The sequence below is a fragment of the Cnephaeus nilssonii genome, assembly GCF_951640355.1.
Source record: "Cnephaeus nilssonii genome assembly, chromosome: 15".
Classification (NCBI taxonomy): Eukaryota; Metazoa; Chordata; class Mammalia; order Chiroptera; family Vespertilionidae; genus Cnephaeus; species Cnephaeus nilssonii.
Window position 1 is genome coordinate 70,291,339 of NC_137086.1, and position 26,575 is coordinate 70,317,913.

Below are 26,575 nucleotides of genomic sequence, written 5' to 3' on the forward strand. Positions count from 1 at the left end.
GTGACGCTGTGCATGTGGGACCTGGGACTGAGGTGGGTGGGTGGAACATGTCTTTTTCAACAGGTATCATTTGTAGTTTGAGTTTTTACCACATGCTACAGCTGAACTTGTGTCCCATCCTCCCACCCCCAACTCGTACGTTGAAGTCCTCTTTCTCTAAAATCAACACAAACATATCCTTGGGTGAGGATTTAAATATATATATATATATATATATATATATATATATATATATATATATATATATTTACATATACATACATATCAAAGTACGTAACTTTAGGAGACATATTGTTTTTAGATTTATAACAACAGCTCCCTTTCCCATCCCCTCTTTGCTCTCTTTACAAACAGCCTCTTTCAACCCTTTTGCCCTTCCTTCTGCTATTTACTTCCCTATTTCTAAATAACATCCTCAACCACTATTTCTTGATTTTTAACATATTATCAATTGACTTCCTCTTATGAAACATGAGAATTCAGGTTTTCTACTCTTTCCCTTCCCCAAAACCATACACTACCCTCACTGTAGTCAGAATACAATATTTAGTTAAAACAAACATTCAGTGATTGTTATTTTGATTAAACTAATATGTTCACAGCCAAGCCATATTTGTATATGATTACATTTCTCCCCTTGGAAAACGTAGTCTCCATTGTGTTAAACATTTCCTCATCTTTAAAATTTGCTGTTTCTATGTATTTGGTGCAAACTTTCTCAGTCTCTGCCAGTTCTTCCAATCAGACAGCCTCTCGGGCTCATAACTCTCCTGTCTCCTCAGACGTCCGTCTTGCACCGGACTGCCGGGCCCTTGCTGGAGCTCCTGCTGAGTCTCCCGTGTTGAGTCTTCTACTTCTCCACTTTTTAAATTTACTCCCTTTCCACATTCTTCATTATTTCCTGAGGACGTGTATTTGGCACGTGCATTATTTAAATACCTGAAGATACCTTCCTGTGATTAACAAACTGTGCTGGTTAGTGGGCTGGGTATAGACTGCCTAGCCTAAAGCCATTCTGTCAGACGTTGGGCAGTTCTGTCCCACTGCCTTCCAGCTTGTAGTGTTGCTGTTGAGAAGTTATTGCTCTGATTTCTAATCTTTACTTTGTGGTCTGTTTCTTCTCTTTGGGAGGCTTTAGGATTTTCTTTTCATCCTGGGTGCTGTGAAGTAGCATAAGGACGTGCCTCAGCATTTGCCTTTGTTTGTCAGGTTAAACTCTTCAAATTGGGGCCTTAACTTTATCCAAATTTATGGTGGGTCCTTGTTAACATCAACAAGTGTGGAGATGCCCGGCCGGCGTGGCTCAGTGGTTGAGCATCAATTTTTGAACCAGGAGGTCACAGTCCGATTCCCAGTCAGGGCACATGCCCGAGTTGTGGGCTTGATCTCCAGTCGGGGTGTGCAGGAGGCAGTGGATCAATGATTCTCTCTCATCATTGATGTTTCTCTCTCTCTCTCCCTCCCTTCCTCTCTGAAATAAAAAATATATATATTTAAAAAATATAGGTGTGAAGAAGTGGAAGGGAAAGGCTCTCCATCTATTCTAGTTAGTAACAATTACTGTACACCAAATGAGAAGGGCACCCTATTTTATTGGTTCAATGGTGGCTGAATGTGCACAGAAAACATTTTTAGGTCAAATCCTGGGCTCTGAGAAAGAGTAGTGTAACCTGCATCTTGCAGGAATTATAGTTCATGAAGGTTCTTTCAACGGCTCAAAAGCCCTTTCCCTGAGGTTGTGATTGAAACAGCATGTGGATTCTGTACCTGCTGTCCATCAGAATTGCCCGCAGAGAAGAGACGGCACAGGCGTGCCCAGGGCTAGGGTTGGGTAATCCCAAAGGAAATTGTAACAATTGGCATTTGAAAGATGTTCCCAGGCCAACACCGGAGATTACTGTTTAAAATAATCTGCCGGGGACTCAGCTGGTCGGAGTGTCATCTCATGTCCCAAGGTGGTGGGTTTGGTTGGGTCGGGCATATGGCCAGGTTGCGGGTTCAGCCCAGTCAGCGCGCATATGCATGTATGGGAAGCAACTGATCAATGTTTCTCTCTCACATGGGTGTTTCTCTCTCTCCCCCCGCCACCCCTTCCTCTAAAGATTAATAAGAAACATATCCTCTGGTGAAGATCAAAAACATAAAACATTGAATACATGTGTGTGTGGATTGTTTCACTTCCAGGAACCTGTGTCCATCCTATCTAAAAAAGAGTAATATGCAAATTGACCATCACTCCAAGACACAAGATGGCTGCCCCCATGTGGTCAAAGATGGCTGCCCCATGTGGACACAAGATGGCCTGCAGGGGAGGGCAGTTGTGGGCAGTTAGGGGTGACCAGGCCAGCAGAGGAGGGCAGTTGGGACAGACTAAGCCAGCAAGGGAGGGCAATTGGGGGGGACCCAGGCCTGCAGGGGAGGACAGTTGGGGGGGACCAGACCTGCAGGGGAGGGCAGTTGTGGGGGGACCAGGCCTTCAGGGAAGGGCAGTTGGAGGCAATCAGGTGAGCAGGGAGGGCAGTTAGGGGTGACCGGGCCAGAAGAGGAGGGAAGTGGGGAAGACCAGGCCAGCAGGGGAGGGCAGTTGGGGGGGACCAGGCCCACAGGGGAGAACAGTTGCGGGGGGACCAGGACAGCAAGGGAGGGCAGGCCAGCAGGGGAGGGCAGTTGGGGGGGCCAGGCCAGCAGTGGAGGGCAGTTAAGGGTGACTGGGCCAGCAGGGGAGGGCAGTTGGAGGTGACCAGGCCTGCAGGGGAGGACAGTTAAGGGCGATCAGACTGGCAGGGGAGGACAGTTAGGGCTGACCAGACCAGCAGGGGAGGGCAGTTAGGGCTAACAGGCTGGCAGGGGAGCAGTTAGGCGTCGATCAGGCTGGCAGGGGAGTGGTTAGGGGGTGATCAGGCTAGCAGGCAGAAGGGGTTAGGAGCAATCAGGCAGAATCAGTTGAGCAGTTGGGAGACAGCAGTCTTGGATCAGGCCTAAACGGGCAGTTGGACTTCCCTCTAGGGGTCCCAGATTGGAGAGGGTGCAGGCTGGGCTGAGGGGAACCCCCCCGCCCCCCATGCACTAATTTTGTGCACCGGGCCTCTAGTTTAGTGATAATGACTGATGTTTACCGCGTGCTGTGAGCCAAGTGCTGCACCCAAACACGCTGGGTGGCACCTGTCAGGAAGGTGCTACGCTTGCCCCGGGTTGGAGATGCCCATCTTGCCCAAGGTCAAGGTTGCACAGCTCACTGGCAGCAGGAAGGGTTTGATGTAGGGCTCTCTGTCCCCAGGGGCGTGCCCTAAGGCGCCATGTCCTGGCTGCTGCCCCTCACCCATGCCCTCCCTCCTCACCTGGGCGAGCATTCCTCTGAAAGCCAGCCAGGAGCCGCTGCTCCAGGACTCTTGGGGCCTCCTGGGCACGCTCATTCCATGCGTCCCACGGGCCCCACCTTGACGCCCCTACACTGGGGCCTGTGGTTCCGCCCTGGGTGTTCAGGGCAGGGCGACCTCCCCTTCACCCCTGCAACCCCAGGGCGGGCAGTGTGTCCGAGAGGGTGTGCCATCACTGTCCCCGCAGGCGTGTGCTCTTGCCCGCTGCGGGTGGCCGCACTGCTGCACCCCAGTCCTCCTGCTGAGAGCCGGCTCCCTCCGCGGGGTCACCCGGAGGCGTGGCCAGTGCCCGCTGGCCCGGACCAGCCGCTGCCCGTGGCGCTCCCAGGGGCTTCCCACGCACCGGGTCAGGTCTGGTTTCTAGGCTGTGCCTGTCCGAGCCCCCTGGGCGGCCAGCAAAGAGGTTCCCTGGGTTCCCGGCGCCCGGGGGGGGGGGGGGGGACAGGGGCTGACCTGCCGTCCACTCCTCGTCCCATCCTCACTCAGAGCCGCGCTGTCAGGGAGCCCTTTGTCCCGCCGAGGGAGCTCCGGTGGTCTCTTCCTCTGGTTACGGGCAGTGTTGGCGGTGGAATTGGACCTTGGTTCTTGAGTTTGGCAAAGAAAGAATTCAGAGCCCAGAACTCAAATTATAAGAGAAAGTTTCAGGCAGAGGTGAGCCAGCGGGCTGCGTAGGCGCAGGAAACAGGTCACGGAAGCAAAAGCGGGGACTTGGAGCTTAGGAGAGGCAAAGGCAGGTGTCTGGGGGAAGGAAGCAGTAGGGGAAGGAAGGGGGAGAGGAGGGAAGGGAGAGGGAAAAGGCCCAGGGCACATGGGGGCGGGGGAGAGAGAGAGAGAGAGAGAGAGGGCGCTGGTTCCTCCTGTCTTAAGGCTGGGAGTGTAGGGGAGGATCTCAGTAGATCAGGGCACACACCTAGGTTGCAGGTTCAATCAGCTTTATGCTGATGCAACAAAATGAGACTTGAGAAACCAAGATGGCGGCATAGGTAAACACCTAAACTGCAGCCTCGCACAACAATTCCAAAAATACAACTAAAATACAAAACGGACATCATCCAGAACCACAGGAAAGCTGGCTGACTGGAAATCCTACAACTAGAAGGAAAGAGAAAACCACAAGGAAAATCAGAGGAGCTGTAAAAGCCTGAGGTATGGAGACACGGGTGCGGGCATGCGGAGAGGACAGAGCCGGAGAGGACGGGGCGGCTGAGTGCCTGGCTGGCATTCGCTAGCGGGAAGGAGATAAAAGCTCCGGACTGCACTGAACCCCAGTTCTGACTGCACTGAACCCCAGTTCCGGGCTAGACCCTGGGGACCCAGGCTCATTCTGGGGGAATCTGGGCTGTAAGGCGGAAACTCAGGGGAGTGGCGAAAGGCAGAGTTGGAGCGCAGAGGACGGACTGTTGACTGTGCCGCTGGATTGCCCTAGTGGGAAGGAGACAAAAGCTCCGGACTGTGCTGAACCCCAGTTCCGACTGCACTGAACCCCAGGTCCGGGCGAGAATCTGGGAATCCAGATTCATTGGGGGAGAGACTAGACTATTTGGCAGTGGGCGAAACTCCAGGGCGCCTTTCTCTCAGGGGTGCTTGCAGCTAGTACCGAAGGACAGTGAGACCCAGGAACCTCATAGGGCGGGGCTGACAGGAAGCCAAGGCTGTAGGCTCCACCCTGAAACTCCGCCCCATCCAAGCTGAGCACAGAGGATTTTACCATTTCGCAAGTCTAGTCGAATAAGGCTGTCTCCCGGCGTAGACACAGCTGATCCTCACAACCAATTGGCCTGGAGGTCAACTCCTCCCACTGATACCAACAACAATTAAGACTTAACTACAACAAGGCTGTAAACACAGTCCACAAAGGGGTGCACCAAGAGTGTCCACCTCAGGTAACTGGGGAGGCCGAGCCACTGGCCCATATAGGACACCTAGCACACAAAGCCACCCTACAAACTCAGGGAAGCAGCAAAAATGGGGAGACAAAGAAATAGATAAAAAACCACAGAAATGGAGGAAAACAAATGACTGGAGATAGAGTTCAAAACCATGGTTATAGGTTTTTCAAGAATTTCCTAGAAAAGGCCTATAAATTTAGCAAGACCTTTGAGGATACGAGAGAGACCCTCGAGGATACGGAAAAGGACCAACTAGAAATTAAACATACACTGACTGAAATAAAAAATATTATACAGACACCCAACAGCAAACTAGAGGAAAGCAAGAATCAAGTCAAAGATTTGAAATACAAAGAAACAAAAATCACTCAACTGGAAAAGCTAAAAGAAAAAAGAATCCAAAAATTTGAAGATAGTGTAAGAAGCCTCTGGGACAACTTCAAGCGTACCAACATCAGAATTATAGGGGTGCCAGAAGAAGAGAGTGAGCAAGATACTGAAAACCTATTTGAAGAAATAATGACTGAAAACTTCCCCCACCTGGTGAAAGAAATAGACTTACAAGTCCAGGAAGCGCACAGAACCCCAAACAAAAGGAATCCAAAGAGGACCACACCAAGACACATCATAATTAAAATGCCAAGAGCAAAAGACAAAGAGAGAATATTAAAAGCAGCAAGAGAAAAACAGTTAATTACCTACAAGGGAACACCCATACGATTGTCAGCTGATTTCTCAACAGAAACTATGCAGGCCAGACGGGAGTGGCAAGAAATATTCAAAGTGATGAATAGCAAGAACCTACAACCAAGATTACTCTACCCAGCAAAGCTATCATTCAGAATTGAAGGGCAGATAAAGAGCTTCACAGATAAGAAAAAGCTAAAGGAGTTCATCACCGCCAAACCAGTATTATATGAAATGCTGAAAGGTATTCTCTAAGAAGAGGAAGAAGTAGAAAAAGGTAAAGGTAAAAATTATGAACAACAAATACATATCTATCAACAAGTGAATCTGAAAATCAAGTGAATTAAAAATTTGATGTACAGAATAAACTGGTGAATATAATAGAATCAGGGGCATAGAAAGGGAGTGGCCTGACAATTCTCAGGGGGAAAGGGGTGTGGGGGGTGCGGGAAGAGACTGGACAAAAATCGTACACCTATGGATGAGGACAGTGCGGGGGAGGTAAGGGAAGAGGGTGGGATGGGAACCAGGTGGAGGGGAGCTATGGGGGGAAAAAAGAGGAACAACTGTAATAATCTGAACAATAAAGATTTATTAAATTAAAAAACAAAAAAACAAAAACAAAATGAGACTTATTCCCCGGACTTCATCCGTCCTTAGGTGTGGTTGGCACAAATGGCATCGATTGGATTTTTAAGAAATAAATCTTTATTGTTGAACATATTATATATGTCCCTCCCCCCCCACATTGCCCTCTCTACCCCCCTCCCCACTGATTGGCTTTTTTAAAACATTGTCTTTATTGTTGAAAGTATTACCGATGGCCCCCCCCCCACTCCCATGGACCCCTCCACCCGCACTGGTCCCCTCCCGAGGCCTTCACCTCACTATTGTCTGTGTCCATGGTTATGCATATAAATCCTTTGGTTAATGTCTTCTCCCCCGCCCCTTCCCTCTGAGATTCAGATTCATCAGTCTGTTGCATGCTTCTATGTCTCTGGATCCATTTTGTTAGTCACTTTATTTTGTTCATTAGATTCCACGTATTAGTGAGATCATGCAATATATATCTTTCTCTGACTGGCTTATGTCACTTAGCATGATGCTCTCCAGGCCCCTCCAGGCTGTCTCAAAGGGTAAGAGATCCCTCTTCTTTACAGCTGCACAGTATCCCATGGTGTAAATGTCCCACGGCTTTTTTATCCGCTCATCTACTGAGGGGCACTTGGGCAGTTTCCAGATCTTAGCTATTGTAAATAACACTGCTATGAACACAGGGGTGCATACATTCTTTCTGATTGGTGTTTCAGATTCTTAGGATATATTCCTAGAACTGGGATCACTGGGACAAATTGCAGTTCCATATTTAATTTTTAAAAAATATATTTTTATTAAAAAAAGAAAATATATATTTTTATTGATTTCAGAGAGGAAAGGAGAGGGAGAGAGAGATAGAAACATCCATGATGAGAGAGAATCATTGATTGGCTGCCTCCTGCACGCTCCACACTGGGGATGGAGCCCGCAACCCGGGCCTGTGCCCTGACCGGGAATTGAACCCGGGAGCCTTCAGTCTGCAGGCTGATGCTCTATCCACTGAGCCAAACTGGCTGGGGCATATTTAATTTTCTGAGAAAACTTTATAGTGTTTTTCACAGTGGCTGTACCAGTCTGCATTCCCACCAACGGTGTTTATCTATGTCCCTGAATAGGGTGATTTAAGCTATTTATCCTCTGGTTGGGGAGGATAAATGTAAACCATTCACTCTTATGTATCCTTGGTTGGGGAAGATAGGTTTTCTGATTTGTTAGATGGCTGTCAACTGCTTGGCTGTTTAACTGTCTCAGTTTCCCTATTCCACTCGCCCTGGCACACTAGCTGGCCTCATCTCTTTTGCTCAGGCGTTATATTAACTGCCTCCCGAAGAGATGGCCTGGAGTCTCCCCACTTCCCCCAGCCAGTTCAAGGGCAGCTTACTTGTGTCTATTTTCATACCAGTTTTAAGGAAATACTCAGTTTTAAAACTCTAATTCCAAATCCGTATGTGTTTTCCTTACTATCACCTACCCCACATTTTCCAGCTTTTCTTTATTATGTTTAAAATTTTATTTATTGAATTGTTTATACATTCATCGGTTGATTCTGGTGTGTGCCCTTGTAACCGGACAATCCTGGGTCGGAGCTGCCTGTCACTACCTGAGCCAATTCAGCAGAGACGGGGTGAAGCCTATGAGGGTTATTCCAGTCCTGCCGCAGCATGGGCGAGCAGCAGGTCAGAAATCTGCTTTGCACCCCATAAGCCAGCTGCTGATAGTGGGGAGAAGGACCAAGATTACATGGGAAAGTAGACAATAGGTATGCCAGATGGGCAGTTTACAGGTCTGGAGATTCGTAAAGGCCCAGGGGTAGGCAAAGGCTGGGGTCTTCAAAGGGCTGGCAGCTCTGATTTCTGCAACAGGTTGTTCATGTTCCCACGATAATAGGCAGCTCCCTGATCGGAGGGCGGCCTGCATTCCTAGGTGAGCTCCCAGGTCTTGGTGTAACTCCCAACTAGGTTAGAATGTGCCTTCTTTAATTAAAACAAAACCATCACGGTTAACAGAGCATGATTAATATTTCTTACAATTATATTAGTGCCCAGTATTCTATTTGTGCTCCTGTGTACCCTTACAGGGATCAAGCCCACCACCGTGGTATTGGGACGGTTGCTCTAACCAGCTGAGCTGCCCAGCCAGCTTTTCAAGTCCCAGGACAAACATGACTGTTTCACATTTGTCCCCTCAGACCCATCGTGTGGTCTGCGTCCAGGAGGGGCGTCCAGAGCTGAGTTGGGTGGATCCTTGCCGGGGCCCTGCTTCATCACTGCCTCTCCAGCAGCCCCCACAGATCCTTTGCCAGAGCATCCACGTGAGCTAAGCACTTAAAAAATCGGAAATTTGTTTGTAAAATTTTATGCTTCTTTTGGGCTATTTGTAAAAATGTTTCTTGTTGTGTAAGTGCTGTGTTATTCCGAACACACCTGGGTGTTCTGGCTTGCATCCTCGGTCTGGCAGCCTGCAGCTGCGGGTACTAGAGGCCTTTTCCCTCTCTCCTCCCGGGTTTAGGAAGCGGGGCATCCCAGCGGCTTCCCAGCAGGCGCGGGGCGGGGCGGAGTTTGCCGGGAGGGGGCGGAGTTAGGAGGGGCAGGGAGGGGCGGGGAGGGAGGGGAGGGGGCGGAGTTAGGAGGGGCGGGGAGGGCGGGGAGGGAGGGGAGGGGCGGGTTGCGGCGGGAGGGGCGCGCCTGGCCGTGGGGTGCCTGTCCTCCCTCCGCCCCGGAGCTGTGCGCGGGAGGCGCCCGGACTCAGCACCCGGGGCAGGCGCGGGTGGGGCGGCCGTGGGCGGGCGCGGGGCGGGCCCGGGGGCGACGCGGGGCGGGGCTGGCTGAGCCTGCGCGGGGCGACCTGCGCCCGCCGCGCTCCCGGACGCTCGGGGCGGCCCGGCTGGTGTTCCGCAGCCTCCTCCGCAGCTGGGCCGGCGGCCGCGGGGCGGTGTGAGCGGGCCGGCGGCCGGAGCGCTGCGATGTGGCTCCAGCCGGAGGAGGTGCCGCTGAAGAGCGCGCTGCGGCTGTGGGTGACCCAGAGGAGCAGCTGCTACTTCGTCCTGCAGCGGCGCCGCGGGCACGGCGACGGGGGCGGCCGCCTCGCCGGTAAGGGCGCGGGGCGGGCGGCGGGCCGACCTCGCTCCCCGCGGGGCCCCCGCGCCGCGGCGATTTCTCGGGAGACGCTGGGCCGGGACCCAGCTGGGCTTGTTTTCCTTCCGCTCGCATTTCCCCTGCGAGCCCCCCGGTGTAAGGCTGTGCTGTTCCCAACACACCGGGCTGTGGCGAAGGGGCTGGCGGGCGAGGCAGGTGCCTTCGCCGCCCGGCGCAGAGACCTCTGGAGGCAGACGTGGCGTGGGAACCGCGGGAAAACGCCGCTGGATGTGACCGGAGGGCGCCAGGGCCGTCCCGGGACCTGCCCCGCCCGCCCCCTGAGCGCGCCCGAGGCTGCAGGTGGCGGGGCGGCTGGGGACCCGCGGGGCGCGGGGCGGGCCGGGACCTCTCGCCGGAGGAGGGTCCGAGGCGTTGCCAATCCCAGGCTCCCGGTCTCGGTGCCACCGCGGAGCAGGCCAGCGTCCTCCCCCCCGCCCCCCCCGTAAGTTTCCCAAGGAATGAGAAATTTATGCAAAACAAAGCATTTCCCCCAAAGTTATCCAGACCGCGTGGAAAACCAAGCATTTGGAAACACGTTTTTAAAGGTTTATTGAACCCATGGGGGGACATGGTGAATGACGATATGGTCTCGGGGTACAGCTCTGCGAGGCGTCCTCTGCACTTCGTCGTGTGGCGTGTTCACCACCTCCCGCCCCCCTCCCGCTGGCGACCCCCACTGGTCCTCACGGGGAGAGGCGGGGGCCGGCGGAGGAGCGGGGGTCAGCCTTTCCGGTTGTGCCCTCAGTGGGATTTTCTGATTTTGGGATCTGAACCCCAGACCCTCTTCCCATCACACCTTCCCCGTGCTGAGGAGGGGAGCAGTGCCGGGAGAGGCGGGGCCGGCGGGGTCCTGGGCGCATTGTGGTGACTCTCGGGCTTATTCCGGGGACACCCTCCCGCTGAGGAGTCTGGGAATGTGATCCGATCCGCCGGCGGGCGTTGCCCGGCAGGACCGGGGCGAGGGCAGCTCCCTCCCCCGACCCTCGGGGGGCCGCAGGGGGACGGGGAGGAGGGTGCACCTCCGGGGCCCAGCGCCGACGGGGTTCAGGATGGGGCGTGGCGGGCCGGTGAGGACTGGATGGGAGGGCTAGTGGGGGGCCTGTTGTCCGGGGGCAGGTGGGCCTGCGGGGGCCGTGTTAGGCTCTGAGGGCGTTGGAGGAAGAGGCCGGAGCCAGCGGCGCCTTGTTGGCCCTCAACAGCGGTCACTGGGGCTGGGGGCAGCCGAGGCGGGGCGCCGCGTCCTCCCGCTCCCTCCCGAGAGCGCATCTTAGTTTTGGTGCGTGACGCGCAGTCCCTGGCCTTCCGCAGAGGGCGGGACGGGGCTTGGGGTCTGAGGTGGGCGGGGTCGCTGCACACCGACTGCGGTGCGCCCGGGGCTGCTGATTACGGACCAGAGCACCCCCTCTCCTCGGCTTCCTGCTTACCTGGCTGCTGGCGGCGGGAAGCTGGGGGTGGCGGGAAGCAGACCCCCTCCTGTCTTCTGTAACCTCCTCCTCTGAGGGCAGGAGCTTGGCACCAGCTCCCAGGTGACCTCTTCCTGCCGCCGGGACCGTCTGGGGAGTCCATCCTCGGCCGTGCGGCGGGGCAGCCGCCTTCCCTCCAGGCGGAGCCCCGTGCGGCTGGCACGGTGTGGGCTGTTTCCAGAGGGCGCTCAGGAGCGGCTTTTCTCCCTGGAGGCAGGGCTGGTGGTGCTCACCGGCCCTCCGGCCCGCGGGCATGTCCTGTCACCGTGCAGCCAGGCTGGGGGACCGGGCCGAGCGAGCCCCTGGGAGGGCCCAGCAGGAGCAGCATCGACTTCCGGACGCTGCGCCCCCTCCGGAGGGTGGAGCCCGCGCCGCTGAGCGGACGGGGGGAGCGGAGCCCACGAGAGGCTGGCGCTTTGAACCAACGCCTTTGCTGGCTGTGAAGCTTTTATGATTTTGACTCTACCTTCTGGTGACGTTGGATAAAGGAGGAATTTGTTTAAAACGCAAGAGGTGAATCTGATGATATTTTTAGCTCGGATTTCCCCTCCATTATTGAGACTTGAACGAACTGCGTGAAAAGTTGAGCCGCTCCCTGGGTGCTGCTGCCTCACCTGCTCCCAGCGCAGCCCCAGCGCCGGCGCCCTCCCGGGCCTGCCAGCCGCCCTGCCGGCCTCGGCCCCCCCCTCCCTCCGGCCCTGCTTCTCCTTCACCAGCCTCACCCCCCCCCTCCCTCCGGCCCTGCTTCTCCTTCACCAGCATCGCCGCCCGCTCCCTGCGGGCGGTCAGTGGGGCGCACGGGCGGTCTGTGGGGCGCGCGGGCGGTCAGTGGGGCACACGGGCGGTCTGTGGGGCACACGGGCGGTCAGTGGGGCACACGGGCGGTCTGTGGGGCACACGGGCGGTCAGTGGGGCACACGGGCGGTCTGTGGGGCACACGGGCGGTCTGTGGGGCACACGGGCGGTCAGTGGGGCGCACGGGCGGTCAGTGGGGCACACGGGCGGTCAGTGGGGCACACGGGCGGTCTGTGGGGCACACGGGCGGTCTGTGGGGCACACGGGCGGTCTGTGGGGCACACGGGCGGTCTGTGGGGCGCGCGGGCGGTCAGTGGGGCGCGCGGGCGGTCAGTGGGGCGCGCGGGCGGTCAGTGGGGCGCACGGGCGGTCTGTGGGGCACACGGGCGGTCAGTGGGGCACACGGGCGGTCTGTGGGGCACACGGGCGGTCTGTGGGGCTCGCGGGCGGTCAGTGGGGCACACGGGCGGTCTGTGGGGCACACGGGCGGTCTGTGGGGCACACGGGCGGTCAGTGGGGCACACGGGCGGTCTGTGGGGCACACGGGCGGTCAGTGGGGCACACGGGCGGTCAGTGGGGCACACGGGCGGTCTGTGGGGCACACGGGCGGTCTGTGGGGCTCGCGGGCGGTCAGTGGGGCACACGGGCGGTCTGTGGGGCACACGGGCGGTCTGTGGGGCGCACGCGAGGTCTGTGGGGCGCACGGGCGGTCAGTGGAGCACACGGGCGGTCAGTGGAGCACACGGGTGGTCTGTGGGGCACACCGGCGTCGGCCCCGGGGCGGCCCGGTGGGTCCTCGCCGCCGCAGGCTCCGGCCGCTCCGTCACCGGCCGCTCTTGATAGATGTGGCCGTGAGGACGTCTGAGGAGGGTTGATGGGTGTGAGCCTGTGGTGAGGAGGTCTGGCGTTGTCGTGGCGATAGAAGTTATGCGGAGAACAGCAGCAGGGAAGGCGGAGCATGGCCCTGCGAGCTGGGAGGCCGGTGGGGTTGTCACCGGTGCCCAGCCTTAGAGCCCCCGCGGTGACCTCCGTGCCAATGGGCCTGTCAGACCGGGAAGGAGGCCCCGGGACGGCGCTGCGGCCGGTGTGGCTCCGAGGCTCCGAGTCACTAATATTCGTGGACATTAGCTGGGTCTGTTATTCCACCAGATTTTATTATTTGCTTCCTTTCATTGACTTTTTTAAAAAAGGAAAGAAAAATCAATAACAAAATAGACAGCCCCTGAAAAGATCTTAGGAAAAGGTACTGTATTTTGTGATTGGTTTTATTCTGAATAAATAAATATTCACTAATAGAGAATGGACATTGAAACAATAAATAGGATGGTAGTTTGCCAGAAAATCCTATATAATAAAGAGGTAATATGCAAATTGACCCTTGCGCCCTCATGCCACAAGATGGGCACCGCCCACGTCGTCACAAGATGGCCACCCCCATGTTGTCATAAGATGGCCGCCCCCACGTCATCTCAAGATAGCCGGCAGGGGAGGGCAGTTGCGGGGGGGACCAGGCCAGCAGGGGAGGGCAGTTGGGGGCAGTTGGGCCAGCAGGGGAGCAGTTAGGCGTTGATCAGGCTGGCAGGGGAGTGGTTAGGGGATGATCAGGCTGGCAGGCAGGTGAGCGGTTGGGAGCCCGCAGTCCTGGATTGTAAGAAGGATGGGATTTGGCCTAAACTGGCAGTCGGACATCCCCCGAGGGGTCCCAGATTGGAGAGGGTGCAGGCTGGGCTGAGGGGATGAATTTCGTGCACCGGGCCTTTAGTAAGTAATAAAATGAACAAAGACTGGAATCTCTCAGTGCCTTGAGAGCCCTCTTGTGTGTTTTGCTGGGTACAGTCCCGCATTCCCTGTGGACACGGCTCTCCTGAATTAGGTGTTGCAATTCCCTTGCTTTTATTTGTAGTTTTAGCATCTGTATATGTATCTCTAAAATACATTGTTTAGTTTTGTATGCTTTTATAACTTTGTAAAAGGAGAATCATCCTTCATATATTTTTCTGAAGCTTATTTTTCCACTACCCACGTTTGTGTGTCCCTCGTGCTGTCTATCGTGCGTGGTCTGCAGGCAGCTCTTCTCCTTGTCTGCACTCCAAGACGGCCTGATGGCGGCTCCGTTCCTAACGTGTCCATGATCTCCGGGGTGAGGGGACGGCAACGTGGCGAATCTCATGCTGGCTCTGGGAGCTTCCGCTTGGCAGTGACACCTGTTCTTTTTGTTCATGTTACATTGGCCAAAGCGAAGATGTGGGCCTGTCACTCCACGCTTGCTGGAGGCGAGGAGGGCGGGGCATCTGTGAGGAGCCCAGTACCAGGCCGGCAGCTGTGCGTCCCAGCTCTTCTAGATCATTCCAAATTGTCTTCCAAAGCAGTTGTGCCGGCTCCCAGGCCGGCGGCAGTGTGGACAGATGGCACCTCCTCACCAGAACTGGGCAGTCCAGGTGTTACTGTCATCCCGGTAGGAATTCAGATTGTCCGCAGAACCACGAGATGGAAGTTCTCTTCCTAGTCCATAGGATGACAATTTTAATGTTTCTTAAGTATTTGTTTTGCCTTTTGAGAAATATTTGTGTCTTTTGCCCATTTTTTCCATGGGAGTTGTGTGTGTGCACACGTGTGTATGTGTTCTGTATTTTTCAATTATATGTATATTAACATTCTCTTTATGACTTGGCTTTTTATTTTTGAAGAACCAACATTCTTATCAAGCAGTCAAACGTGCCAGTCTTTCTCTGAGTAGTTTGTGTTTTTTGTTTAAGAAAAATCCGTAGAAGGGGGGTGGTCTTCGGGGTGTGACACAGCTGGGGACCCTCAGACCAGAGGGGACAATCCCTGAGAGAAGAGAAATTGATTGAACACCCCCGGTCCTGGCGCAGGTTGAAGGAAGAGCTGCCCCCCAGGGAACTTGTGGGTACGTTATTGTTACATAGAAAGCCTCAGAAGCACAAAATCCCAGGACAGTTGTTAATTCCAGGGAAAAGGAGAAGGTGTGGATTAGGAAGTTTCATAGTTTTACTCTAAAATTCAACTCTTAACGTTTACATACCTATAATGTGAATTCTGACTAGCGATGTCAGTAACTAAAGTTGCTGCCTATGTGAGGTGAATGGAAGGAGATGAGCCCCTAGTTCTGGAGTTGACAGCTAACCCCGGAACGACAAATTCAGAATGTGGCGTAGAGGCGCGTTCCCTGAGGTGTGAGCACAGGGCGGCCGCTGAGAGCTGGATGGTCGCCTGGGCCGGGAGGAGGGCGGCGGGGGCTGCCGGGTTTCCCAGGAGCGCCGTAGCTTCTGTGTGTGCACACGTAACGGATAAAAGTACGTGGAGCCGAAGCCTCGGGAGAGCGTGGCCTTCCTGGCTGCCAGCCCTGTGCGGGGAGGCCGGGAGGCAGGACCGTGGCTGGTGCTTGCCCCCCAGGCGGCTCTCGGGGTCCGTCCTTGCAGTCCTATGTTTAGCCTTCAGAATGCCCAGCACGCGGGTGTGTCCGCCTCACAGAGGCTGGGCAGCTATTTTCAGAAATGCATCTCATCTAGCCAAGTATTTTATTGGGAATTAAAATATATCTATTCTGGACTTCTTTTTCTCTCTAGGGAGGCCATCAGTTTAGAGTTACAAGTTTATGACTTCTTAAAAAAAATATTTTTATTGATTTTAGAGAGGAAGGGGGGAGAGAAAGATAGAAACATCAGTGATGAGAATCATTGATTAGCGGCTTCCTGCACATCCCACACTGGAGATCGAGCCCTCAACCCGGGCATGTGTCCTGACTGGGAGTCGAACCCTGACCTCCTGGTTTATAGATTGATGCTTAACCACTGAGCCACGCCGGCCAGGCATAAGTTTATGACTTTTGTAATACTCTGACTGTAACCCATGCCTTCCGGGGCCTCAGTTTCTTAACCTGAAAAATATTAATAACAATAATAATTTACAAACAGTTTTTGCTTTGAGGAAGTATTTATACTCAAACTGAACCATTTTCCATACATCTTGGCAAATTCCGTTGGGTAATTTGTATTTAAAGAAGAAGAAAAAGCAGGACAAGGTTTCAGTCGGCAGTGCCAGGCCCTGTGTCCTCATGAACCTCACGGTCTAGGGCAGTGGAGGTGCCAGAGGTAGTGAGTGACTTTGAACCAGAGAGGACAGACTTGTGAATGGGGTAAGTGCAGGGCGGGTGAGAGGGGGCGATGGGGACACAGAGGGAGTGCCGGGGAGCATGCTGCAGGACCGGAGCCTCAGCCGAGACCTGCGGGGTGCGGAGAGGGTCACTTGTTAGGCAGCTGGGTGGGAAGCGGGGGAAGGGCGCGCGTGCAGAAAGCCCGGTGGGCGGCCTGGGAGTCTGTTTTGGACGAGGTGGTGCGGGGAGCCTGGGAGCAGGGGAGGGACCCACATGGGGACTGAGGAGTGATGGGGGACAGGAGGAAGTCAGACTGTATCTTCCCAGAAGCCAGGAGAGAAGTAGATTCAAGCAGGAAGGAGGGAGGAGGGCGGAGGGACCAGCTGTGCCGTGTGGAATGGGAAAGGCTTGTGGGCTATCTGCAACCTCAGCCAGAGAGGCTCGGTGCGGGTCCATGGGGTGCAGGCCTGTGGGGTGCAGGCTGGTGTGGCCCGTGGGGTGCAGGCCGGTGGGGTGCAGGTCCATGGGTTACAGGTCGGTGGGGTGCCGGCCCGTGTGGTGCAGGCTGGTGGGGTACAGGCCCGGGTGGTGCAGGGTGGTGGGGTGCAGGCAGGTGTGGTACAGGCCCGTGGGGTGCAGGCCCGAGGGGTACAGGCTGGTGTGGTGCAGGCTGGTGGGGTGCAGGCTGGTAGGGTGCAGGCCCGTGGGGTACAGGCTGGTGGGGTGCAGGCTGGTGGGGTGCAGGCTGGTGTGGTGCATGGCGGTGGGGTGCAGGCAGGTGTGGTACAGGCCCGTGGGGTGCAGGGCGGTGGGGTGCAGGCAGGTGTGGTGCAGGCCTGTGGGGTGCAGGGCAGTGGGGTGCAGGGAGGTGGGGTACAGGCTGGTGTGGTGCAGGCTGGTGGGGTACAGGCCCGTGGGGTGCAGGGCGGTGGGGTGCAGGGCGGGTGGGGTGCAGGCAGGTGTGGTGCAGGCCCGTGGGGTGCAGGGCGGTGGGGTGCAGGGCGGTGGGGTACAGGCCCGTGGGGTGCAGGCTGGTGGGGTGCAGGCCCTTGTGGTGCAGGGCAGTGGGGTGCAGGCTGGTGTGGTGCAGGCTGGTGGGGTGCAGGCTGGTGAGGTGCAGGCCCATGGGGTACAGGCTGGTGGGGTGCAGGCTGGTGTGGTGCAGGCCCGTGGGGTGCAGGCCCGTGGGGTGCAGGGCGGTGGGGTGCAGGCAGGTGTGGTGCAGGCCCGTGGGGTGTGGGTTGGGAGTGTGTGGGGATGGGATGGGATGAGGGTAGGGGTGGCGTGTGAGGGCAGCAGTTCTGTGAAGGGGGGATTTACTGGTTGGCTTTGTTGTTACACATTTATTACTTGTCGGCAAGAAGAGTATGCTGAATGCAGGGTGTGCACGCGGGGGGGGGGGGGGGGGGGGGGCGGCTCAGGGAGAGCTGCCGGCCCTGACGGGCAGAGGGGATGTGGATGGGCCGGGAGCATGGGCTCCAGGTCCGCCTCAGGCCGGTTCCCAGGAATCTGCTTGGAAAGAGGCTACCTGCTCAGCGCTGCCAGGAGCTGCCGCAGGGAGCCTGGGGCTGGCCGCCCGGGGCCGCGCGGGTTCAGGTGGAGCCCGGGACGGGCTTAGCTGGACATGCGCGTGTCACTGGCAGGAGCACCTGTGAGGGGACCATGCAGCTTAACGCTGGCCCGGCCACGGGCCACGGGCCACACGGAGTGCCCGTGTGGGGGACGCCCCTTGTACCATCTGGTTATAAATAATGTTACCAGGATTAAAAAATAAAATTTATTTCTAGAAAGAAACCATAAGATTAAATCTTATTGCCGTAAATTATAAAGGTTGACCAGGAAGTTCGACTCTCCTGAATTATTGAGACCATGTAACAGGGTCTAAAATAAATGTGTGGCCCTGGCCGGTTTGGCTCAGTGGGTAGAGCATCGGCCTGCGGTCCCAGGTTGATTCTGGTCAAGGGCACGGACCTTGGTTGCAGGCACCTCCCCGGTCCGGGCCCTGGTTGGGGCTTGTGTGGGAGGCAGCTAATTGATGTGCCTTGCTCACATCGATGTTTCTCTCTCTCTCCCTTCCCTTCCACTATCTCTAAAAATTAATGGAAAAATATCCTTGGGTGAGAATTAACAAAAAAATTTTAAATTAAAAAATAAAAATATCCTTCGGTACGGATTAAAAACAAACAAACAACGTGTGGCCCGGAGTTTGGGATTTGCCGGGAGGGAGGCGTCTAAGGACAGGCAGCAGCATTTCCAATGGGTTGGCCTGCCCGGGGAGAAGGACTCGGGGTCTCCCGAGAAGCCGTGTCTGCAGGACAGAGGCCTCTGAGCGTGGGCACTCAGCGCTCTCCGTGTGCTTTGGGTGTAACTGCCCTTAGATTGCTTTGGGTAAACGGCCTGGTTTGAGGGTTGGATACTCATGCAGGTCTCAGCGTAGACACTGCTTAATCCCAGTGTAAAGAGATATCTCTTAATGTGGGGAGTAGATTCCAAAAGCAACACGAAGGACAACCATTGCTTGAGGTAAAAATTACCCTGAATCAGCAGGTGACTTGTTGCCAGAGTCCCTGGGCGGTGGCCTCCAAGAGCGCGCTCCCCCACACGCCCAGGCCGCTGGCCCAGGAGGGGGCAGTCCCTGGGCGCCGTGTTCCCTGCGCTGGCCGCTGCACATGGTAGAACTGATATGTTAACTGTGGAACGGGCATCCGCTGCCCCCTGCGAGGCAGCCTGGCAGCTCGCAGCAGAGGGGGCTGACCCCGTGCACGGGGTGCAGGATGGGAGCTGCGGGCGGATGTGGCCGAGGGGTTGGCGGGGCGCAGCTCTGTCCTGCTCAGCTGCTCCGGGAAGCCTTCTGCACGTGGTGGTGTTGCTGTCTTTCAGCCCTTTGCTTGTCTTTGTTTGTCCAAATACAGCTTCACATTTGAGGAGAAAAGGGTTGGAGAGCCCCTCGTGGGACTGGAGTGTTTTCCGTGTTTGATTTTAACTTTCTCTGCCATCAGGAAGGCCAGATTGGAGCATTCTGTTCATAGACAACAGCTAGGGTAGAACCACATAATAGTAACGAACATATATGTTTTCTTTGAATTAAAATTTTTATAGAAACCTCAACTATTGGCAAAGCCAGAGATCTCATTGCAGAGTTGGTGCCTGAAATCTTACTAAGATTCAAGACTCGAATCCCCTAGCTGAGCATTTATTCACACCAGAAAGACCGCTAGGAAGTCTGTGTGTGCGCAGGAGGGAGACGGCCTGGCTGATGTCGCACACAGGAAGAGATCATAATCCCAGAAGCTTTGGGAACACGTGCTCTGATGTGCTGTGTGCATTCCGGAAAAGTCTTATTAAAAATCAGAGTTGTATACATCAGACCATTTCCCATTACTTACAATGTCAGAGAGGTACCGTACATTTTAAGTACAGAACAAATTATTACAACTTACAGAAAAATCTATGAATTTAAATAAAATAATACTATTTCAGATGTAAGAATGTTTTATTACAAACTAAAAATAACTTGGTTGGTCAAAGCTGTCTTAAACAAAATAAAAAGTGGGGATGGGAACTTTTGTCTTCAAAATGTCAGTCAAAAGACAATGGAAGGCTGCGGGCTGAAGGAAACCGCGGAGACAGACGTAGCCTGCCCGCCCTGAAGCGGGCCTGCGCAGAGGGGGAAGGTGCCAGGGAGGCGTCAGTGACTGAGCCGAATGAAAAGGGAATACAAACGGCAGATAAAAGTTCCATGTGTGTTAATTTAGTGACGTCGACGACTATGCTGTTGGTGTTGAAAAGAATATCTCTGTTCATGTGAATAGGCCTCTCTTCAAATTATTCAGGAAAAAAAGTTTAATCTATCATATGATATCACATCAAGAGAGAGAAAGGGAGAAAGCAGATGGCAGAGGAGGGGGCAAACTGTTTACAATAGGTAAGTCTGTTTTTATTTCTTTATTTTTAGAGAGAGGAAGGAGGGAGGGAGAGAGAGAGAGAAAGAGAGAGAGAGAGAGAGAGAAACATCAATCGGTTGCCACTCATACGAGCCCAACCAACTGAGCCACAGTTGCCAGGGCAGTAAGTCTGATTCTTGGCAAAGGGTATATGAGTGGTCCTATTTTAATTGTTCTTTAAAAAAAAATTCTTAAAAACATTTTTAAAGCTTGACATTATTTTCAAATAATAAGTTAAATGAACAAAAACTTATCCACATTGATAGAGGTATTTTTGTAAACAAAACAAAATCCTATGTAATAAAGGCCTAATATGCAAATTGTCCCCTTGGGCGGTCGTTTGATCGCTCGCTATGACATGCACTGACCACGGGGGGGCAGCACGGAACATGGTGGGTGTCAGTGATGCGGCGCTGACAGCGGGCAGCAGTGGAGGCACTGCCGGCCCGACGAGAGCGGGCCCGCGGCGGGATGGTGGAGCAGGTGAGTGGGTGGCGCCAGGCCAAGCCGGTTGCCAGGTGAGGCTGCAGGGCTGCGAGGCTGGGGAAGCAGTCTCTGCAGGCCACCCCAAGGGACCCCACCCGCGCATGAATTCATGCACCGGGCCTCTGGTATGCTTGTAACTTTAATCCTCACTCAAGGATTTATTTTTGTTGATTTTAGAGAGGAAGGGGAGAGAGAAACATCGAGCAGTTGCCTCCTGTACACACCCAACCAGGAATTGAGCCCACAACCTTTTGGTGTATGGGGCAACACTCCAACCAACGAGCCCTCTGGCCAGGGCTATACTTAAGACTTAAAAACAGCCCTAACCTTTTACAGTATTTAGGAAATTTCTGTAGGAATATAACTATTGAGTCTGAATTACCTACATTTTGCTTTTCTTATTGAAACCTGGTTTTAATTTAATTCCTCAATTACAGTTTCCATTCAATATTTTATATTAGTTTCAAGTATACAAGATAGACATTTATATAATTTACAGAGTGTTCCCCCCATAGTCTCGTTCCCACATGACACCATACATAGTTCTTACAATATTTATTATTGACTATACTAGAGACCCGTTGCACAAAGATTCGTGCCATAGGACGTCCTTCCCCTGGCTGCCGGCACCAGTATTCCTCCAGCACCTGGGACCCAGGCCTTCGCTCTGGCCACCGCCTTCTGTCTCCGCTGCCTCACTCCCTTCTCCGCCATTTTGCTCCCTTCTGCAGCGCTTGGCTTCCTTCTACACTGTCTTCAGTCTTCGCTCCATGCCTGCATATGCAAATTAACTGCCATCTTTGTTGGGTTAATTTGCATACTCGCACCTGATTGGTGGGTGTAGCAGAGGGATGGTCAATTTGCATGTTTCTCTTTTATTAGTGTAGATTCCCTATACTATATTTTGTTATGCCCATAACTATTTTGTAACTACCAATTTGTACTTCTTAACTGCTTCACCTTTTTCAACCGGTCCCCCAACCCCCTTCCCATCTGACAATCATCAATTTGTTCTCTGTATCTGTGAGTCTGTTTCTGTTTTGTATGTTTATTAATTTTGTTCTTTAGATTCTACATATAAGTGAAATCATATGGTATTTGTTTTTCTCATCTGACTGACTTCATTTAGCATAATATCCTCTAGGTCCATCCATGTTGTCGAAAATGGTACAATTTCATTTTTTTTCTTTTTTAAATTAATCCTTACCCAAGGACATGTTTTCCATTGATTTTTTTTTTTTTTTAGAGAGAGTAGTGGGGGGAGAGAGGTAGGGAGGGCGAAGGGGAGAGGGACAGAGGGAGAGAGAGAGAGATTGGTTGCCTCCCTCACACATCCCAACTGGGTGGGGATCGAGCCTGCAACCGAGGTATGTGCCCTTGACTGGGAATTGAACTCTCAACCCTTTGGTACTTAGGATGATGCTCTGACCACTGGGAAAACTGTCTAGGGATTTGTTTTCCTTTAAATGGTGAGTAATATTCTGTTATGTACAAAGATGTACCACATCTTTATCCAGTTGTCTATTGATGGGCACTTAGGTTGCTTCCATATCTTGGCTATCGTAAATGACGCCACATGAACATGGTGGGGGTGTCTACTCGAACTAGTGATTTGGATTTCTTTGGACAAATACCCCAAAATGAAATTGTTGTGTCATAGGCAGTTCTGTGTTTGATTTTCTGAGGAACTTCCATGCTGTCTCCCATGAGGCTGCACCAGCCTGCAGTCCCACCAGGGGCGAGGGCTCCCTTTCTCCACCCCCTCACCAGCACTTGCTTGTTGATTTGTCCTGCCAGGGGTGAGGGGGCATCTCGTTGTGGTTTAAATTGCATTTCGCTGGTGATTGGTGACACTGAGCATCTTTTCGTACGTCTGTTGGCCATCTGTATGTCCTCTTTGGAGAAGTGTCTATTCAGGGCCTCTGCCCGTGTTTTAATTGGATTGTAACTTGGTTTTTAAAGAGTTGAGGGTAATTTAAAATTTATATTGAATAGGTTTAGTAAATTTGTGCATTCACTGCGAGTAAACAGAAGCACATGGCTGGGGTGGCTTAGCGCACGGGGAACACCAGCCCCCGAGCTGAGACCCTGCAGAGGTCCCGCCATCGGACACAGCGCCTCACGCCATGTGGTGTGATCACGTGCTGGTCACTCTTGGAACATTGTTTTCGAGCGGTGACTCTTGGATTTAGATATGTAGACTATTGTAGATGTGTAATATATGTTTATGTTGGCAAAATTTGTTAAAAATAACAGTGAGTTAAAAACAAAAAAATAACATGTTGATTTTAACCACAGTATAAGCAGATCTTGGTGAAAAGCATTTTAAAATTAACAGGGTGTTAATTTTCACAAAAGACATGGGGACTCTGTTAAAGCTGGCTGTGGTGACCGGGGGTGCAGCAGTCTCCCCAGCCTCTGCTTCCAGTCCTTGGGACACACACCCAGAGGTGGGAAGGGGCCCGGTGGCAATTATGTATTTAATTTTTTGAGGGGACTCTTGAGTTTTCCTCTGGTTCTCATCCCTCCTGGCCCCTGTGGGCTTGCCCTGGCTGGGACTGTACCGGTTTGCTGAGCGGTAGCCCCTAGCCCTGGGCCCCCGGCTTCCTAACCACCTCAGCCTGGCTCTCAGGATCCTCATTCTTCTTCCCACGGAGGCTGAGTGGAGGATTGAAGAGAAGGAAGCTGTTTAGAGGGCACTGCAACTCATTAAAAAAAAAGAAGAAGAAAAACTAGAATTGACTTGGAGGCATTTTCGGTTTACTGTTGTTTCTTTTGGATTCCATGTGGGTTTGCTTTCATGGCTACGACGTGGAGTGGAATGCCTAACGTTAATTTGGTTCTGGCGGATTTTTCTAATGTTCTCAGTGGCATCTGTGTGTAATTTCTTTTAAGTGTTGTTGGGGAAAATAATAGGACTCTTAGGAGGTAGAAAAGTGAAGAAATCTTGTTCTTATTGTATGACCTTGGCCTTAGTTTCCTCTTACTATTTTTTTTAAATATATTTTTATTGGTTTCAGAGAAGAAAGGAGAGGGAGGAGAGAGAGAAACATCAATGATGAGAGGGAATCACTGATCGGCTGCCTTCTGCATGCCCCACCCTGGGGATGGAGCCTGCAGCCCGGGCCTGTGCCCTGACCGGGAATTGAACCGTGCCCTCCTGGTTCCTAGGTCGCTGCTCAGTGATTGAGCCATGCCGGCTGGGTTAGCTTCCTCTTCTCTATATGCAGCTAGCACTGCCTACTTAGGACAGGGGTGTGAGTGTAGTAGGGAGGCGGGAAAGGGTCCAAAGTGTCGGGCAGTGCTGGGCGCTCGGTGCTGGGCGATAGGAGGCTGTCCTCACTGGTCACATAAGTAACTGGAAGTTGCACTGAGGGTGTGTGACGGTCCGCAGCTTCGGAAGGTGGAGCAGCTGCTCTGGCAAGAGCTTGGAGCAGGACTCTGGGCTCCCGTCTCCCCCCACGCAGTCCACTCCCAGTGCGTGGGACCCCGCCCCCGCCCAGCCTCCTCGAGGCTCAGACCCATCACCTTCGAGTGAAGAGCTGGGCCCTCTCATTTCTGTGGTTCCTTGTGGCTCTAAAGATCAGTGATCCTAAAGGTTTCTGTTTGTGCTTAGTCTTCTTCCTCTTCTTCCTCCTCTTCCTTGGCGTGTCAGGACGCTGCTCCAACCAACTGCGCTACTCAGCCAGGGCGCCAGTCTCCTTTTTTAAGAAATTGCCATATAATAAACATATAACATGATATTGGTTTAGGATATACAACATAATGATTTGATATTTATTTATATTGTGAAATGATCGCCACAGTAAGTCTAGTTAACACCCATCACCGGGCATAGTTACAAATTTTTTTCTTGTGAGGAGAACTTTTTCTGCCCAGCTGGTGTGGCTCAGTGGTTGAGCATCGACCTGTGAACCAGGAGGTGATGGTTGGATTCCCGGTCAGGACACAGGCCCGAGTTGTGGGCTCGGTCCCCAGTGTGGGGCGTTGGCAGGAGGCAGCTGATCGATGATGCTCTCTCATTGATGTTTCTATCCCTTCCTCTCTGAAATCAATAACAATATTTTTTTAAAACAAGATTTACTTTCTTAGCAACTTTCATGTTTACAATAGAGTATGTTAGCTACAGTTGCCATGCTGTGCGTTCAATCCCAGGCTTTTTGTTTTCCAACTAGAAGGTTGTACTTTTCGGCCCCTGCACCCGTTTTGCCCACTCCAACCCCTGCCTAGTCTTCTCCTGACTGTAGTCTTTCTTTTCCACAATCTCAGGTTGACTTCCTACAGGTGGTGGCCACATCTCAGTGGTGGGTGAGGTGAGCTGAGAATTTCTGGCATTTCAGGATCTACTTCTTCAGGGCCGGGTTAGGTTCAGGATTTCCTGTTACTATCTTGGGTACAAGTCTCTGGCCCCAGCCAGGAATTCCAAATGCCTATGAGGGATAAACCCTCAAGCACCTCTGTCCCTGGGGCTGGCCACACTCAGCAAGGGAACGGGAGGCTTTCCTGCCTGAGCCTGAGAGGAGCGAGAAGGACAGGGGAGGAGCGGAAGGGGCTGTGGGTGTAATTTTTGCTTCTCAGGAGAGTGAAGTTGTCTGTAATGAACTGGATAGGCAAGCTCTCCAACTCTGCCCACCTCAAGACTTAGCCACTGCCTACAATTGACCTTGTCTGTCTTTATTACTTACTAGAGGCCCTGTGCATGAAATTCGTGCACGGGAGGAGGGAGGGTCCCCTCAGCCCAGCCTGCACCTTCTCCAATCAGGGACCCCTCGGGGGATGTCCTACTGCTGGTTTAGGCCCGATCCCACAGTCGGACATCCCTCTCACAATCTGGGACCACTGGCTCCTAACTGCTCGCCTGCCTGCCTGCCTGCCTGCCTGATCACCCCTAACTGCCCTCCCTGCTGGCCTGGTCACCCCCAACTGTCCCCCCGCCAGCCTGGTCGCCCCTCATTGCCCCCCTCTGCCAGCCTGGTCACCCCTCATTGCCTCCACTGCTGGCCTGGTCACCCCACACAGCCTGCTGTTCAGTCGTTTGGTCGCCCCTCACTGCCCCCCCTGCCAGCCTGGTCGCCCCACACAGCCTGTTCGATTATCTGTTCGGTTGTTTTGGTCGCTTAGGCATATATATATATATATATATGTATATATATATATATATATATAGACTAGAGGCCTGGTGCACGAAATTTGTGCACGGGGGGGGGGGGGGAGGTCCCCTCAGCCCAGCCTGCACCCTCTCTAATCCAGGACCCCTCAGGGGATGTCTGACTGCTGGGATCGGGCCTAAACTGGCAGTCGGACATCCCTCTCACAATACTGGACTGCTGGCTCCTAACCGCTCACCTGCCTGCCTGCCTGATTGCCCCTAACTGCCCCCCCCACCAGCCTGATCACCCCTAATCAGCTCTGCCTGTCGGCCTGATTGCCCCTCACTGCCCCCCCTGCCAACCTGGTTGCTCCTAACTGCCCCCTTCCAGCCTGATCACCCCTAACTGCCTCTGCCTGCCGGCCTGATTGCCCCCAACTCCCCCTCCCCCCAGCTGGCCTAGTTGTCCCCAACTCCCCCCCCCCGCCCCCGCTGGCCTGGTCGCACACACAGCCTGCTGCTCGGTCATTTGGTTGTCCCTCACTAACCCCCCCGCTGGCCTTGTCACCCTATGCAGCCTGCTGCTCAGTTGCCCATCTGGTGGTTTTGGTCATGATGGCCCCTTTTTTTATATTAGGACTAAAGGCCCGGTGCATGAAATTCGTGCACAGGGGAGGGAGTGTCCCTCAGCCCAGCCTGCACCCTCTCCAATCTGGGTTCCCTCTCACAATCCAGGACTGCTGGCTCCCAACCGCTTGCCTACCTGTCTGCCTGATTGCCCCTAACTGCTTCTGCCTGCCAGCCTGATCACCCCTAACCACTCCCCTGCTAGCCTGATTGCCCCTAACTGCCATCCCCTGCTGGCCCGGTCACCCCTAACTTCCCTCCCTTGCCAGCGTGGTCACCCCTAACTGCCCTCCCCTGCTGGTCTTGTTGCCCCCAACTCCCCTCCCCTGCAGGCCTGGTTGTCCCTAACTGCCCTCCCCTGCCGGCCTTGTTC

The 26,575-nt window shown here is 53.8% G+C and overlaps 1 protein-coding gene across 1 annotated transcript in view; it reads left to right on the forward strand.

Annotated features, from left to right (window-relative positions):
* Window positions 1–9,389: 9,389 nt before the first annotated feature.
* The window catches only part of TBC1D8 (TBC1 domain family member 8), a 107,590-nt gene continuing 90,404 nt past the window's right edge, over window positions 9,390–26,575 (forward strand). The window contains 1 exon segment of the mRNA XM_079792245.1: window positions 9,390–9,639. Coding sequence (XP_079648371.1) covers window positions 9,513–9,639 — 127 coding nt within the window. The 5' untranslated portion in view covers window positions 9,390–9,512.